At 44.8% G+C, this 17878-nt stretch overlaps 1 protein-coding gene across 5 annotated transcripts in view; it reads right to left on the bottom strand.

The window, feature by feature from the left end:
* abch1 (ATP-binding cassette, sub-family H, member 1) overlaps positions 1–17878 on the bottom strand; it is a 61265-nt gene that overhangs the window by 2568 nt on the left and 40819 nt on the right. For all 5 annotated transcript variants that reach the window (XM_045687207.1, XM_045687239.1, XM_045687224.1 and 2 more), the window contains 7 exons: positions 13535–13605; positions 13183–13232; positions 11591–11647; positions 11126–11196; positions 10687–10775; positions 9671–9774; positions 2723–2882 (listed from right to left, as the gene is read on the bottom strand). In XM_045687207.1, coding sequence (XP_045543163.1) covers positions 2723–2882; positions 9671–9774; positions 10687–10775; positions 11126–11196; positions 11591–11647; positions 13183–13232; positions 13535–13605 — 602 coding nt within the window. The remainder of the gene's footprint in view (positions 1–2722; positions 2883–9670; positions 9775–10686; positions 10776–11125; positions 11197–11590; positions 11648–13182; positions 13233–13534; positions 13606–17878) is intronic.

Genomic DNA, 17878 nt, shown 5'->3' with positions numbered 1-17878 from the left:
GAAAGAGAGAGTCTGTCAGAGAAAGAGAGAGTCTGTCAGAGAAAGAGATAGTCTGTCAGGGAAAGAGAGTTAGGGAAAGAGAGAGAGTTAGGGAAAGAGAGAGTCTGTCAGAGAAAGAGAGAGTCTGTCAGAGAAAGAGAGAGTCTGTCAGAGAAAGAGAGAGTCTGTCAGAGAAAGAGAGAGTCTGTCAGGGAAAGAGAGAGTCTGTCAGAGAAAGAGAGAGTCTGTCAGGGAAAGAGAGTCTGTCAGGGAAAGAGAGTTAGGGAAAGAGAGAGAGTTAGGGAAAGAGAGAGTCTGTCAGAGAAAGAGAGAGTCTGTCAGAGAAAGAGAGAGTCTGTCAGAGAAAGAGAGAGTCTGTCAGGGAAAGAGAGAGTCTGTCAGGGAAAGAGAGTTAGGGAAAGAGAGAGAGTTAGGGAAAGAGAGAGTCTGTCAGAGAAAGAGAGTCTGTCAGAGAAAGAGAGAGTCTGTCAGGGAAAGAGAGTTAGGGAAAGAGAGAGAGTTAGGGAAAGAGAGAGTCTGTCAGAGAAAGAGAGAGTCTGTCAGAGAAAGAGAGAGTCTGTCAGAGAAAGAGAGTTAGGGAAAGAGAGAGTTAGGGAAAGAGAGAGTCTGTCAGAGAAAGAGAGAGTCTGTCAGAGAAAGAGAGAGTCTGTCAGAGAAAGAGAGAGTCTGTCAGGGAAAGAGAGTTAGGGAAAGAGAGAGAGTTAGGGAAAGAGAGAGTCTGTCAGAGAAAGAGAGAGTCTGTCAGAGAAAGAGAGAGTCTGTCAGAGAAAGAGAGAGTCTGTCAGGGAAAGAGAGTCTGTCAGGGAAAGAGAGTTAGGGAAAGAGAGAGAGTTAGGGAAAGAGAGAGTCTGTCAGAGAAAGAGAGAGTCTGTCAGAGAAAGAGAGAGTCTGTCAGAGAAAGAGAGAGTCTGTCAGAGAAAGAGAGAGTCTGTCAGGGAAAGAGAGAGTCTGTCAGGGAAAGAGAGAGTCTGTCAGGGAAAGAGAGAGTCTGTCAGAGAAAGAGAGAGTCTGTCAGGGAAAGAGAGTTAGGGAAAGAGAGAGAGTTAGGGAAAGAGAGAGTCTGTCAGAGAAAGAGAGAGTCTGTCAGAGAAAGAGAGAGTCTGTCAGAGAAAGAGAGAGTCTGTCAGAGAAAGAGAGAGTCTGTCAGGGAAAGAGAGAGTCTGTCAGAGAAAGAGAGAGTCTGTCAGAGAAAGAGAGAGTCTGTCAGGGAAAGAGAGTCTGTCAGGGAAATAGAGTTAGGGAAAGAGAGAGAGTTAGGGAAAGAGAGAGTCTGTCAGAGAAAGAGAGAGTCTGTCAGAGAAAGAGAGAGTCTGTCAGGGAAAGAGAGTTAGGGAAAGAGAGAGAGTTAGGGAAAGAGAGAGTCTGTCAGAGAAAGAGAGAGTCTGTCAGAGAAAGAGAGAGTCTGTCAGGGAAAGAGAGTTAGGGAAAGAGAGAGAGTTAGGGAAAGAGAGAGTCTGTCAGAGAAAGAGAGAGTCTGTCAGAGAAAGAGATAGTCTGTCAGAGAAAGAGAGAGTCTGTCAGGGAAAGAGAGAGTCTGTCAGGGAAAGAAAGTTAGGGAAAGAGAGAGAGTTAGGGAAAGAGAGAGTCTGTCAGAGAAAGAGAGAGTCTGTCAGAGAAAGAGAGAGTCTGTCAGAGAAAGAGAGAGTCTGTCAGGGAAAGAGAGTTAGGGAAAGAGAGAGAGTTAGGGAAAGAGAGAGTCTGTCAGAGAAAGAGAGAGTCTGTCAGAGAAAGAGAGAGTCTGTCAGAGAAAGAGAGAGTCTGTCAGAGAAAGAGAGAGTCTGTCAGAGAAAGAGAGAGTCTGTCAGGGAAAGAGAGTTAGGGAAAGAGAGAGAGTTAGGGAAAGAGAGAGTCTGTCAGAGAAAGAGAGAGTCTGTCAGAGAAAGAGAGAGTCTGTCAGGGAAAGAGAGTTAGGGAAAGAGAGAGAGTTAGGGAAAGAGAGAGTCTGTCAGAGAAAGAGAGAGTCTGTCAGAGAAAGAGAGAGTCTGTCAGAGAAAGAGAGAGTCTGTCAGGGAAAGAAAGAGTCTGTCAGGGAAAGAAAGTTAGGGAAAGAGAGAGAGTTAGGGAAAGAGAGAGTCTGTCAGGGAAAGAGAGAGTCTGTCAGAGAAAGAGAGAGTCTGTCAGAGAAAGAGAGTCTGTCAGAGAAAGAGAGAGTCTGTCAGAGAAAGAGAGAGAGTTAGGGAAAGAGAGAGTCTGTCAGAGAAAGAGAGTCTGTCAGAGAAAGAGTTGTAAGAACTGAACTGGAATTGAAGTGAATAACATTTTATTAAACTTCATTGTGAGAACATGTGAGAGCTAATATTGTAGATTTACAAAGTGACCCCTCCATAAAATACCACTGAGGTTTTGTGTGTGTGTGTGTGTGTGTGTGTGTGTATGTGTGTGTGTGTATGCTAGCGTGCGTCCTTGTGTGTGTGTAAGACCTGGGTTCAAATACTATTTAGGGTATCAATTACATTCAAAGACATTTAGAAGCATTTAGATATTTTTGATTTGATAAGACAATTTGCTGAAAATACTCAAACACTCCGATGCATTTAACTGGGGCATTTGAACATAGTATTTGAAAAAAAATTGCAAATAGTATTTATAGGAAATCATTTGAAAATACTTTCAAATACTTTCAACAGAAATTGATTCAGGCAACATTATTAAATACACAGAAAAGAAGTATTTAAATAACAAATACACATGTATTTGAAGCCAGGTTTGGTGTGTGACGTACCACTGACGATGAGGTTGGGGTAGAAGATACCAAGGGCAGCCTGGTTGGCGTTCTGTTCGTCATCGATGGCAGATGAGATGACCAGACCAAAGGAGATGCCAGTCAGACCCTGCAGCACGATCAGAGATATAACCAACACCAGGCTGCCCTCATTAGGAATCTGGAGGGAGGAGGAGGGGGAGGAGGGGGAGAGGAGGGGGAGGGAGGGAGGAGGGGAGGGGGAGGGAGGAAGGGGAGAGAGGAGGGGGAGGGAGGGAGGGAGGAGGGAGGAAGGGGGAGAGGAGGGGGGAGGGAGGGGGAGGGGCGGAGGAGAGGGGAGGGAGAGGCGGAGAGGGAGGGAGAGGCAGAGGAGGGGGAGGGGGGGGAGAGGAGGGGGGGGAAGAGGAGGGAGGGAGGGAGGTGTAGGTGTAGGGGAAAAGATGGGTGGAAGGGGAGAGAGAGAGAGAGAGAGAGAGAGAGAGAGAAAATTAGAGTGAGAGAGAGAATATGTTGGAGGGGAGGAGACAGCAAAAAGTGAGAGAAAGCGAAAAAGAGGAGGGATGGTAACAAGAGAGAGGAAGGTGAAAGAGCATGTCATGTTATTCAGTGATATAGTGTCTGTTACATAAGGCCCTGACTCTTTCTATTGTCACAATACAGAGGCCTGTGTGTGTGTGTGTGTGTGTGTGTGTGTGTGTGTGTGTGTGTGTGTGTGTGTGTGTGTGTGTGTCTGTCTGTCTATCCATCTCCACTGACAACGTGTAAAAATAGACTGCAGGGAGAGAGCACATGGCTGCTCGGTTGCCACAGCAATCAAAGGCTGTTGTCGTGGTGATTCCGTAGTGATCCTTAGATATGATGGACTCAGGTACCGGCAAGAATAGGAATATATACTCCAGTCACCTCTTTGGACTGTCACACACACACACACACACACACACACACACACACACACACACACACACACACACACACACACACACACACACACACACACACACCAACAACAGTTCCATCCACGTGCCTATTGAGTCTAATGTTTCTATTCATCCACTGTCCTCAGGTTGACCTGTCCAGACCTGGGTTCAAATACTATTTCAAATCTTTCACATACTTTTACTTTCATTTTTCTAACACACACTGTTGAAGAAACGTTTTTAAATGTAATTACGCTGCCAGATTATATTGAGGTTTATGGTAAAAATAATAAAAAATCCAGGGTAGAGGAGTAAAGAATGTGCCTATTTAAAAGCTATAAATTATTGCAACGTTATATAACAATAAATAAAGTATCTCTCATGCTATAAAGGAGAAGTGTGACATTGATCCTTAAAAAGACATGGGAGTATATCACTCATTTTTAAATAAAACACATGGATGTGGAAAATGCAGAATGTCCCTTTAACATTTGACTAATTAAACTTGACCTGCTTCCCCTTTTTCTGAACTATTTCTCAACTTACAGTTTCAGTGCAGTAATATCACCAAGCGACCACTAGATGGAGGTGTAGGACCACTACATAAGGTAGTGCAGTAATATCACCAAGCGACCACTAGATGGAGGTGTAGGACCACTACATAAGGTAGTGCAGTAATAACACCAAGCGACCACTAGATGGAGGTGTAGGACCACTACATAAGGTAGTGCAGTAATATCACCAAGCGACCACTAGATGGAGGTGTAGGACCACTACATAAGGTAGTGCAGTAATATCACCAAGCGACCACTAGATGGAGGTGTAGGACCACTACATAAGGTAGTGCAGTAATAACACCAAGCGACCACTAGATGGAGGTGTAGGACCACTACATAAGGTAGTGCAGTAATAACACCAAGCGACCACTAGATGGAGGTGTAGGACCACTACATAAGGTAGTGCAGTAATAACACCAAGCGACCACTAGATGGAGGTGTAGGACCACTACATAAGGTAGTGCAGTAATAACACCAAGCGACCAGTAGATGGAGGTGTAGGACCACTACATACGGTAGTGCAGTACCATAGCCTGTAGTATTGTAGTAGTCAAGCCAGAACTCACATCTCTGTGTGACTATCACCCATATTCCCTAACACTCCACAATATATACATCTCCACAGTCACACCGTGCTGTTCAGTGTGTGTACAGCACAATATATACATCTCCACAGTCACACCGTGCTGCTCAGTGTGTGTACAACACAATATATACATCTCCACAGTCACACCGTGCTGCTCAGTGTGTGTACAACACAATATATACATCTCCACAGTCACACCGTGCTGCTCAGTGTGTGTACAACACAATATATACATCTCCACAGTCACACCGTGCTGCTCAGTGTGTACACAACACAATATATACATCTCCACAGTCACACCGTGCTGCTCAGTGTGTGTACAACACAATATATACATCTCCACAGTCACACCGTGCTGCTCAGTGTGTACAACACAATATATACATCTCCACAGTCACACCGTGCTGCTCAGTGTGTACACAACACAATATATACATCTCCACAGTCACACCGTGCTGCTCAGTGTGTACACAACACAATATATACATCTCCACAGTCACACCGTGCTGCTCAGTGTGTACAACACAATATATACATCTCCACAGTCACACCGTGCTGCTCAGTGTGTGTACAACACAATATATACATCTCCACAGTCACACCGTGCTGCTCAGTGTGTACACAACACAATATATACATCTCCACAGTCACACCGTGCTGCTCAGTGTGTACAACACAATATATACATCTCCACAGTCACACCGTGCTGCTCAGTGTGTGTACAACACAATATATACATCTCCACAGTCACACCGTGCTGCTCAGTGTGTACAACACAATATATACATCTCCACAGTCACACCGTGCTGCTCAGTGTGTACAACACAATATATACATCTCCACAGTCACACCGTGCTGCTCAGTGTGTGTACAACACAATATATACATCTCCACAGTCACACCGTGCTGCTCAGTGTGTACAACACAATATATACATCTCCACAGTCACACCGTGCTGCTCAGTGTGTACAACACAATATATACATCTCCACAGTCACACCGTGCTGCTCAGTGTGTGTACAACACAATATATACATCTCCACAGTCACACCGTGCTGCTCAGTGTGTACAACACAATATATACATCTCCACAGTCACACCGTGCTGCTCAGTGTGTACAACACAATATATACATCTCCACAGTCACACCGTGCTGCTCAGTGTGTACACAACACAATATATACATCTCCACAGTCACACCGTGCTGCTCAGTGTGTACAACACAATATATACATCTCCACAGTCACACCGTGCTGCTCAGTGTGTACAACACAATATATACATCTCCACAGTCACACCGTGCTGCTCAGTGTGTACAACACAATATATACATCTCCACAGTCACACCGTGCTGCTCAGTGTGTACACAACACAATATATACATCTCCACAGTCACACCGTGCTGCTCAGTGTGTACAACACAATATATACATCTCCACAGTCACACCGTGCTGCTCAGTGTGTACAACACAATATATACATCTCCACAGTCACACCGTGCTGCTCAGTGTGTACAACACAATATATACATCTCCACAGTCACACCGTGCTGCTCAGTGTGTACAACACAATATATACATCTCCACAGTCACACCGTGCTGCTCAGTGTGTACAACACAATATATACATCTCCACAGTCACACCGTGCTGCTCAGTGTGTACACAACACAATATATACATCTCCACAGTCACACCGTGCTGCTCAGTGTGTACAACACAATATATACATCTCCACAGTCACACCGTGCTGCTCAGTGTGTACAACACAATATATACATCTCCACAGTCACACCGTGCTGCTCAGTGTGTACAACACAATATATACATCTCCACAGTCACACCGTGCTGCTCAGTGTGTACAACACAATATATACATCTCCACAGTCACACCGTGCTGCTCAGTGTGTACAACACAATATATACATCTCCACAGTCACACCGTGCTGCTCAGTGTGTACAACACAATATATACATCTCCACAGTCACACCGTGCTGCTCAGTGTGTGTACAACACAATATATACATCTCCACAGTCACACCGTGCTGCTCAGTGTGTACAACACAATATATACATCTCCACAGTCACACCGTGCTGCTCAGTGTGTACAACACAATATATACATCTCCACAGTCACACCGTGCTGCTCAGTGTGTACAACACAATATATACATCTCCACAGTCACACCGTGCTGCTCAGTGTGTACAACACAATATATACATCTCCACAGTCACACCGTGCTGCTCAGTGTGTACAACACAATATATACATCTCCACAGTCACACCGTGCTGCTCAGTGTGTACAACACAATATATACATCTCCACAGTCACACCGTGCTGCCCAGTGTGTGTACAACACAATATATACATCTCCACAGTCACACCGTGCTGCTCAGTGTGTACAACACAATATATACATCTCCACAGTCACACCGTGCTGCCCAGTGTGTACAACACAATATATACATCTCCACAGTCACACCGTGCTGCTCAGTGTGTACAACACAATATATACATCTCCACAGTCACACCGTGCTGCTCAGTGTGTACAACACAATATATACATCTCCACAGTCACACCGTGCTGCTCAGTGTGTACAACACAATATATACATCTCCACAGTCACACCGTGCTGCTCAGTGTGTACAACACAATATATACATCTCCACAGTCACACCGTGCTGCTCAGTGTGTACACAACACAATATATACATCTCCACAGTCACACCGTGCTGCTCAGTGTGTACACAACACAATATATACATCTCCACAGTCACACCGTGCTGCTCAGTGTGTACACAACACAATATATACATCTCCACAGTCACACCGTGCTGCTCAGTGTGTACAACACAATATATACATCTCCACAGTCACACCGTGCTGCTCAGTGTGTACAACACAATATATACATCTCCACAGTCACACCGTGCTGCTCAGTGTGTACAACACAATATATACATCTCCACAGTCACACCGTGCTGCTCAGTGTGTACAACACAATATATACATCTCCACAGTCACACCGTGCTGCTCAGTGTGTACAACACAATATATACATCTCCACAGTCACACCGTGCTGCTCAGTGTGTACAACACAATATATACATCTCCACAGTCACACCGTGCTGCTCAGTGTGTACAACACAATATATACATCTCCACAGTCACACCGTGCTGCTCAGTGTGTACAACACAATATATACATCTCCACAGTCACACCGTGCTGCTCAGTGTGTACAACACAATATATACATCTCCACAGTCACACCGTGCTGCTCAGTGTGTACACAACACAATATATACATCTCCACAGTCACACCGTGCTGCTCAGTTGTGTACAACACAATATATACATCTCCACAGTCACACCGTGCTGCTCAGTGTGTACAACACAATATATACATCTCCACAGTCACACCGTGCTGCTCAGTGTGTACACAACACAATATATACATCTCCACAGTCACACCGTGCTGCTCAGTGTGTACAACACAATATATACATCTCCACAGTCACACCGTGCTGCTCAGTGTGTACAACACAATATATACATCTCCACAGTCACACCGTGCTGCTCAGTGTGTACACAACACAATATATACATCTCCACAGTCACACCGTGCTGCTCATTGTGTACAACACAATATATACATCTCCACAGTCACACCGTGCTGCTCAGTGTGTACACAACACAATATATACATCTCCACAGTCACACCGTGCTGCTCAGTGTGTACAACACAATATATACATCTCCACAGTCACACCGTGCTGCTCAGTGTGTGCACAACACAATATATACATCTCCACAGTCACACCGTGCTGCTCAGTGTGTACAACACAATATATACATCTCCACAGTCACACCGTGCTGCTCAGTGTGTACACAACACAATATATACATCTCCACAGTCACACCGTGCTGCTCAGTGTGTACACAACACAATATATACATCTCCACAGTCACACCGTGCTGCTCAGTGTGTACAACACAATATATACATCTCCACAGTCACACCGTGCTGCTCAGTGTGTACAACACAATATATACATCTCCACAGTCACACCGTGCTGCTCAGTGTGTACAACACAATATATACATCTCCACAGTCACACCGTGCTGCTCAGTGTGTACAACACAATATATACATCTCCACAGTCACACCGTGCTGCTCAGTGTGTACAACACAATATATACATCTCCACAGTCACACCGTGCTGCTCAGTGTGTACAACACAATATATACATCTCCACAGTCACACCGTGCTGCTCATGTGTGTACAACACAATATATACATCTCCACAGTCACACCGTGCTGCTCAGTGTGTACAACACAATATATACATCTCCACAGTCACACCGTGCTGCTCAGTGTGTACAACACAATATATACATCTCCACAGTCACACCGTGCTGCTCAGTGTGTACAACACAATATATACATCTCCACAGTCACACCGTGCTGCTCAGTGTGTACAACACAATATATACATCTCCACAGTCACACCGTGCTGCTCAGTGTGTACAACACAATATATACATCTCCACAGTCACACCGTGCTGCTCAGTGTGTGTACAACACAATATATACATCTCCACAGTCACACCGTGCTGCTCAGTGTGTGTACAACACAATATATACATCTCCACAGTCACACCGTGCTGCTCAGTGTGTACAACACAATATATACATCTCCACAGTCACACCGTGCTGCTCAGTGTGTACAACACCAGTGGAACAGGGATGTGAACATGAGACAGGGATGTTCAATCATTCAGGAGTCATGATAAGCCTTGCTGATGAGGACGGATGGAGGCTGCTGTGTATGTGTGTGTATGTGTGTGTGTGTGTGTGTGTTTGTATGTGTGTATGTGTGTGTGTGTCTATGTGTGTGTGTGTTACCTTGAAGACGAGCAGCATTAAGAGCAGTAGTAGAATGACCTGGATGCTGATGACAAACAGCTGGGAGATGAGATGGGCCAGCACAGTCTCCAACGAACTAACACCTGGAGGGAGAGAGAGAGAGAGAGAGAGAGAGAGAGAGAGAGAGAGAGAGAGAGAGAGAGAGGAGACAGGGAGAGAGAGAAGGAGAACAAAGGAGAGAGTGAAATAGAGGAGAGGAGAAAGTGAGGGAGAGAGAGAGAGAATGAAGGAGAGAGTGAAATAGAGGAGAGAGGAGAAAGGGAGGGAGAGAGAGAGAGAGAGCGAGAGAGAATAGTGGGACAGGAGAAAAGGAAGAGTAAGGTGGGGAGAAGATCATTTAATGTTCTGACAAACTGGCCCACTGTGATTTAACCAGATGTTCTGATTATTGGTCAGGATAATCCACCTCCCCCTAGTGGTCTGTACTGGTCACTACATAGATAATGACCACAAACTGTCAATGCATCACAAACGGAACCATATTCCCTATATCCAAGCCAGTTCCACTGTGTTTTGTCATTGTTCCCCTCTAATGAGGGACTGGTTTAGACCTGGGACACCAGGTGGGTGATATTAATGATCAGGTAGAACAGAAAGGCTCCTGACCTCGTAGGGTCAGAGGTGAATATCCCTGCCCTGTATAGTTCACGTCTTTTAACCAGGGGCCAAAGGGCTCTGTAGTGCACCCTATTCCCTAAGTAGTGCACTTCTTTTAACCAGGGCCCAAAGGGCTCTGTAGTGCACCCAGTTTGTCATTGTTCCCCTCTAATGAGGGACTGGTTTAGACCTGGGACACCAGGTAGAACAGACAACCAGCAGGGTCAGAGTTGAATATCCCTGGGTTATATAGTACACTACTTTTGACCAGTGCGCTACATAGAGAACAGGGTGGCATTGGGGACACTTGGGCCCTCGTCAACAGTAGTGCAATAAATAGGATATAGGGTGCCATTTGGAACAGATTGTTATCCACTTAATGAACTTTGACCTCTTACCTGCAACCCAGCACCTTTCCATTAGTCCCTCCTTCCTCTCTATCACGAAGGAGAGAGCCGTCAAGCCCACTGCCAAGTAGAAAGTGATGCTGTGTAGAGAGAGGGGAGAATGAGGGAGAAGGGAGGATGAGAGAGAGAAAGGAGGGTGAGAGGGAGGAAGGGGAGAAAGAGCAGAAGGGAGGGAGAGAAAGAGGAGGGAGAGAGAGAAAGGAGGGTGAGAGGGAGGAGGGGGAGAAAGAGCAGAAGGGAGGGGGGAGAGAAAGAAGGGAGGGGGAGAGAGAGAAAGGAGGGTGAGAGGGAGGAGAGCAGAAGGGAAGGGGGAGAGAAAGAAGGGAGGGGGAGAGAGAGAAAGGAGGGTGAGAGGGAGGAGGGGGAGAAAGAGCAGAAGGGAGGGGTCTCAGTAAAGCTGACTAGGTTCAGACGTGGACTGAATCTGTACCTCAGAACGGCTCCTGGTGTCACAAACGTGGTGAAGTCTGAGTTCATGCTGCCATAGATGGGCTCCTCAAACTGGAAAGAGAAACGGGACAAAGAGAAAGTGAGCAAAATGGGTTAAAAAAGAGAAATGTGACACAGAAATAGTAAGTGAAATATTTTCCCCCTATGCACAGTACATCTGTGTATTCATCAGGAAGAGATCAAACATTTGTATACATTCAACAATACTGGTTACATTGTTGTCTTGGGAAGACAACAGCTTGTCTATATCAGACACTAGCAAGGCAAGTGGATGTGGATGGCAGAATACTATCGATCCCCAAATAGCACCCGATCCCCAAATAGCACCCTATTCCCTACATAGCACCCTATTCCCCACATAGTGCACTACTTTGACCAGAGCCTTATGGGAATAGGGTGCCTTTAAGCGTGCAATCAGGGTTTAAAGGGGTTATTGTTGTCCTACCTTGACAGGAAGAGAGACCAGGTAAGACATGCTCCCCATCTTATACTGGATGAAGTCCTGAGGAGGGAACAGACTGTTTCACTTCACTGCTGGATGTATCTTTATCAACAGCTGGGCTGCATCTCAACAGTCTGAGCAAGCTACTTCAACAGCTGGGCTGCATCTCAACAGTCTGAACAAGCTACTTCAACAGCTGGGCTGCATCTCAACAGTCTGAACAAGCTACTTCAACAGCTGTGCTGCATCTCAGCAGTCTGAACAAGCTACATCAACAGCTGGGCTGCATCTCAACAGTCTGAACAAGCTACTCCAACAGCTGGGCTGCATCTCAACAGTCTGAACAAGCTACTTCAACAGCTGGGCTGCATCTCAACAGTCTGAACAAGCTACTTCAACAGCTGGGCTGCATCTCAACAGTCTGAACAAGCTACTTCAACAGCTGGGCTGCATCTCAACAGTCTGAACAAGCTACTTCAACAGCTGGGCTGCATCTCAACAGTCTGAACAAGCTACATCAACAGCTGGGCTGCATCTCAACAGTCTGAACAAGCTACATCAACAGCTGGGCTGCATCTCAACAGTCTGAACAAGCTACTTCAACAGCTGGGCTGCATCTCAAAAGTCTGAACAAGCTACTTCAATAGTCTGAACAAGCTACTTCAACAGCTGGGCTGCATCTCAACAGTCTGAACAAGCTACTTCAACAGTCTGAACAAGCTACTTCAACAGCTGGGCTGCAGCTCAACAGTCTGAACAAGCTACATCAACAGCTGGGCTGCATCTCAACAGTCTGAACAAGCTACTTCAACAGCTGGGCTGCATCTCAACAGTCTGAACAAGCTACTTCAACAGCTGGGCTGCATCTCAACAGTCTGAACAAGCTACTTCAACAGCTGGGCTGCATCTCAGCAGTCTGAACAAGCTACTTCAACAGCTGGGCTGCATATCAACAGTCTGAACAAGCTACATCAACAGCTGGGCTGCATCTCAACAGTCTGAACAAGCTACTTCAACAGTCTGAACAAGCTACTTCAACAGCTGGGCTGCAGCTCAACAGTCTGAACAAGCTACATCAACAGCTGGGCTGCATCTCAACAGTCTGAACAAGCTACTTCAACAGCTGGGCTGCATCTCAACAGTCTGAACAAACTACGTCAACAGCTGCGCTGCATCTGAACAGTCTAAACAAGCTACTTCAACAGCTGGGCTGCATCTCAACAGTCTGAACAAGCTACTTCAACAGCTGGGCTGCATCTCAGCAGTCTAAACAAGCAACTTCCTCACCTCGTCACGTTTCATTAATCTGCACTGATGTAAAAAAGAAGTGGACAGGTTGAAAGCATTTCCAGCAGGCCTTGATTTGCCATGTTACTTTGATCCATGGTGTTTTTAGATCAGTCCAGATGAGGAGAAGAGACGCGGAGAGAAAGACCCTGCTGCCATGCAGTCAGTGTGTATTACACTAGATAAAGATATCATCTATAGAAGGTTTTGAAAGCCAGACGGCGCCGTTAAACAATAAGGCTATGTTCCCATTGAAGAAAGAGCAGGTAGATCTGCAGGGAGGAACCAACAGGGAACTCTGGTGGTACCTCCAAGGCATCTGCTAGTTTCTTCTGAAGCATCATGGCGATCTGTTGATCTGGTGACAAAAACACACTACGAGGTGAAAACAATGGCATCATTATCAAGTCTATTATCACTTTTGAAAAACGCTTTTGATTGATCAATTTAATTAACATAAAAAACGTCTCAAGATGAATCATCATTAAAATGCCTTTTCCACACAGTTACACTACCACCTAGTGGTCATTTTCACAGACAACATACCTATTCCATTGTATTGTATTCTACCAGTATTATATTCTAATTCTACTTTAGTGTCTCTGAGGGTGAATTCTTTCACACATCGTCATGCCAACAGACTGCGGAGTGAGAGCTTACTGGTCAGGTCCAACAAGACGTGCACCGACCCTCCATCCACTACCTCCTTAGAGACCTGACGCTGGATCACCCTGCATAATACAACACACACCACAGAACAGAGACATGATACAGTAAGGATCCTGTATAATACAACACACACCACAGAACAGACATGATACAGTAAGGATCCTGTATAATACAACACACACCACAGAACAGACATGATACAGTAAGGATCCTGTATAATACAACACACACCACAGAACAGACATGATACAGTAAGGATCCTGTATAATACAACACACACCACAGAACAGAGACATGATACAGTAAGGATCCTGTATAATACAACACACACCACAGAACAGACATGATACAGTAAGGATCCTGTATAATACAACACACACCACAGAACAGACATGATACAGTAAGGATCCTGTATAATACGACACACACCACAGAACAGAGACATGATACAGTAAGGATCCTGTATAATACAACACACACCACAGAACAGAGACATGATACAGTAAGGATCCTGTATAATACAACACACACCACAGAACAGACATGATACAGTAAGGATCCTGTATAATACAACACACACCACAGAACAGACATGATACAGTAAGGATCCTGTATAATACAACACACACCACAGAACAGAGACATGATACAGTAAGGATCCTGTATAATACAACACACACCACAGAACAGACATGATACAGTAAGGATCCTGTATAATACAACACACACCACAGAACAGAGACATGATACATTAAGGATCCTGTATAATACAACACACACCACAGAACAGAGACATGATACAGTAAGGATCCTGTATAATACAACACACACCACAGAACAGACATGATACAGTAAGGATCCTGTATAATACAACACACACCACAGAACAGAGACATGATACAGTAAGGATCCTGTATAATACAACACACACCACAGAACAGACATGATACAGTAAGGATCCTGTATAATACAACACACACCACAGAACAGACATGATACAGTAAGGATCCTGTATAATACAACACACACCACAGAACAGACATGATACAGTAAGGATCCTGTATAATACAACACACACCACAGAACAGACATGATACAGTAAGGATCCTGTATAATACAACACACACCACAGAACAGACATGATACAGTAAGGATCCTGTATAATACAACACACACCACAGAACAGAGACATGATACAGTAAGGATCCTGTATAATACAACACACACCACAGAACAGAGACATGATACAGTAAGGATCCTGTATAATACAACACACACCACAGAACAGACATGATACAGTAAGGATCCTGTATAATACAACACACACCACAGAACAGAGACATGATACAGTAAGGATCCTGTATAATACAACACACACCACAGAACAGAGACATGATACAGTAAGGATCCTGTATAATACAACACACACCACAGAACAGACATGATACAGTAAGGATCCTGTATAATACAACACACACCACAGAACAGAGACATGATACAGTAAGGATCCTGTATAATACAACACACACCACAGAACAGACATGATACAGTAAGGATCCTGTATAATACAACACACACCACAGAGCAGAGACATGATACAGTAAGGATCCTGTATAATACAACACACACCACAGAACAGAGACATGATACAGTAAGGATCCTGTATAATACAACACACACCACAGAACAGAGACATGATACAGTAAGGATCCTGTATAATACAACACACACCACAGAACAGACATGATACAGTAAGGATCCTGTATAATACAACACACACCACAGAGCAGAGACATGATACAGTAAGGATCCTGTATAATACAACACACACCACAGAACAGACATGATACAGTAAGGATCCTGTATAATACAACACACACCACAGAACAGACATGATACAGTAAGGATCCTGTATAATACAACACACACCACAGAACAGACATGATACAGTAAGGATCCTGTATAATACAACACACACCACAGAACAGAGACATGATACAGTAAGGATCCTGTATAATACAACACACACCACAGAGCAGAGACATGATACAGTAAGGATCCTGTATAATACAACACACACATGAGTACTTTATTGCTTGGCAACATTACATGCCTTCCTGGAATACAGAGCCTTGGGAATGTATTCAGACCCCTTCTCTTTTTCCACATTTTGTTACGTTACAGCCTTATTGTAAAATGGATTCAATATTTTTTCCCCTCATCAATCTACTCACAATACCCCATAATGACAAAGCAAAAACACACATTTTTGCAAATGTAGAATTTAATTATTTGGGGGGGAGGATATCACATTTACACAAGTATTCAGACCCTTTACTCAGTACTTTGTTGAAGTACCTTTGGCAGCGATTACAGCCTTGAGTCTTCTTGGGTATGACGTTACAAGCTTGGCACACCTGTATTTGGGGAGTTTCTCCCATTCTTCTCTGCATATCCTCTCAAGCTCTGTCAGGTTGCTATTTTCAGGTTTCTCCAGAAATGTTTGTTCGGGTTCAAGTCCAGGCTCTGGCTGGGCCACTTAGGGACAAAGACTTGTCCTGAAGCCACTCCTGAGTTGTCTTGGCTGTGTGCTTAGGGTCGTTGTCCTGTTGGAAGGTGAACCTTTGCCCCAGTCTGATGTCCTGAGCGCTCTGGAGCAGGTTTTCATCAAGGATTTCTCTGTACTTTGCTCCGTTCATCTTTCCCTCAATTCTGACTAGTCTCCCAGTCCCTGCCGCTGAAAAACATCCCCGCAGCATGATGCTGCCACCGCCATGCTTCACCATAGGGATGGTGCCAGGTTTCTTCCAGATGTGACGCTTGGCATTCAGGCCAAAGAGTTCAATCTTGGTTTCATCAGACCAGAGAATCTTGTTTCTCATGGTCTGAGAGTCCTTTGGGTGCCTTTTGGCAAACTGAAAGTAGGCTGTCATGTGCCTTTTACTGAGGAGTGGCTTCCGTCTGGCCACTTTACCATAAAGGCCTGATTGGTGTAGTGCTGCAGAGATGATTGTCCTGGAAAGTTCTCCCATCTCCACAGAGGAACTCTGGAGCTCTGTCAGAGTGACCATCAGGTTTTTGGTCACCTCTCTGACCAAGGCTCTTCTCCCCTGATTGCGCAGTTTGGGGGGGCAGCCAGCTCTAGGAAGAGTCTTTGTGCTTCCAAACTTCTTCCATTTAAGAATGATGGAGGCTATTGTGTTCTTGGGGACCTTCAATGCTGCAGAAATGTTTTGGTACCCTTCCCCAGATCTGTGCCTCAACACCATCCTGTGTCATGGCTTGGTTTTTGCTCTGACATGCACGGTCAACTGTGGGACCTTATATAGACAGGTGTGTGCCTTTCCAAATCATGTCCAATCAATTGAATTTACCACAGGTGGACTCCAATCAAGTTGTAGAAGCATCAAGGATAATCAATGGAAACAGAATGCACCTGAGTTCAATGTTGAGTCTCATAGCAAAGGGTCTGAATACTTATGTAAATATGGTATCCGTTTTTATTTATTTATACATTTGCAAACATTTCTAAAAACCTGTTTTTGCTTTGTCATGTTTTGTATCCATGTTATCCAACGGAATGCTTTTTGTCAGGCACATTTGAAGGTGCACATGTTTCCATTGAGAAGAATCTAGACAATGACCTTGGTTTTATCATGGTGGACTTAACCAACATTACAAGTCAATAGCTCGGTTTACATCCAATTGCTGACAGATCTTCATGTGAATAATAATAAAATACGCATTACATTAATATTTCCCACAAGTGGTGTGATTCCACCAAACGGACTTGTTGTGGATGAAAGTCAGTCCATGATGACATAGTTGTCATGAATAGAAATAAAAGCAAAGGTTCAATGTGTTTCCATCGCATTTTCACCTCTACAGATAGTTTTGTCACAGTAACGGTTCAGTTAAACGGCAAATGTGTCTACTCTGGTCATGGCAGGTGTGTCTACTCTGGTCATGGCAGGTGTGTCTACTCTGGTCATGGCAGGTGTGTCTACTCTGGTCATGGCAGGTGTGTCTACTCTGGTCATGGCAGGTATGTCTACTCTGGTCATGGCAGGTGTGTCTACTCTGGTCATGGCAGGTGTGTCTACTCTGGTCATGGCAGGTGTGTCTACTCTGGTCATGGCAGGTGTGTCTACTCTGGTCATGGCAGGTGTGTCTACTCTGGTCATGGCAGGTGTGTCTACTCTGGTCATGGCAGGTGTGTCTACTCTGGTCATGGCAGGTGTGTCTACTATGGTCATGGCAGGTGTGTCTACTCTGGTCATGGCAGGTGTGTCTACTCTGGTTATGGCAGGTGTGTCTACTATGGTCATGGCAGGT

This window comes from Salmo salar, chromosome ssa01 (assembly GCF_905237065.1).
Source record: "Salmo salar chromosome ssa01, Ssal_v3.1, whole genome shotgun sequence".
Lineage (NCBI taxonomy): Eukaryota > Metazoa > Chordata > Actinopteri > Salmoniformes > Salmonidae > Salmo > Salmo salar.
This window is presented reverse-complemented; position numbering and strand designations above follow the sequence as displayed.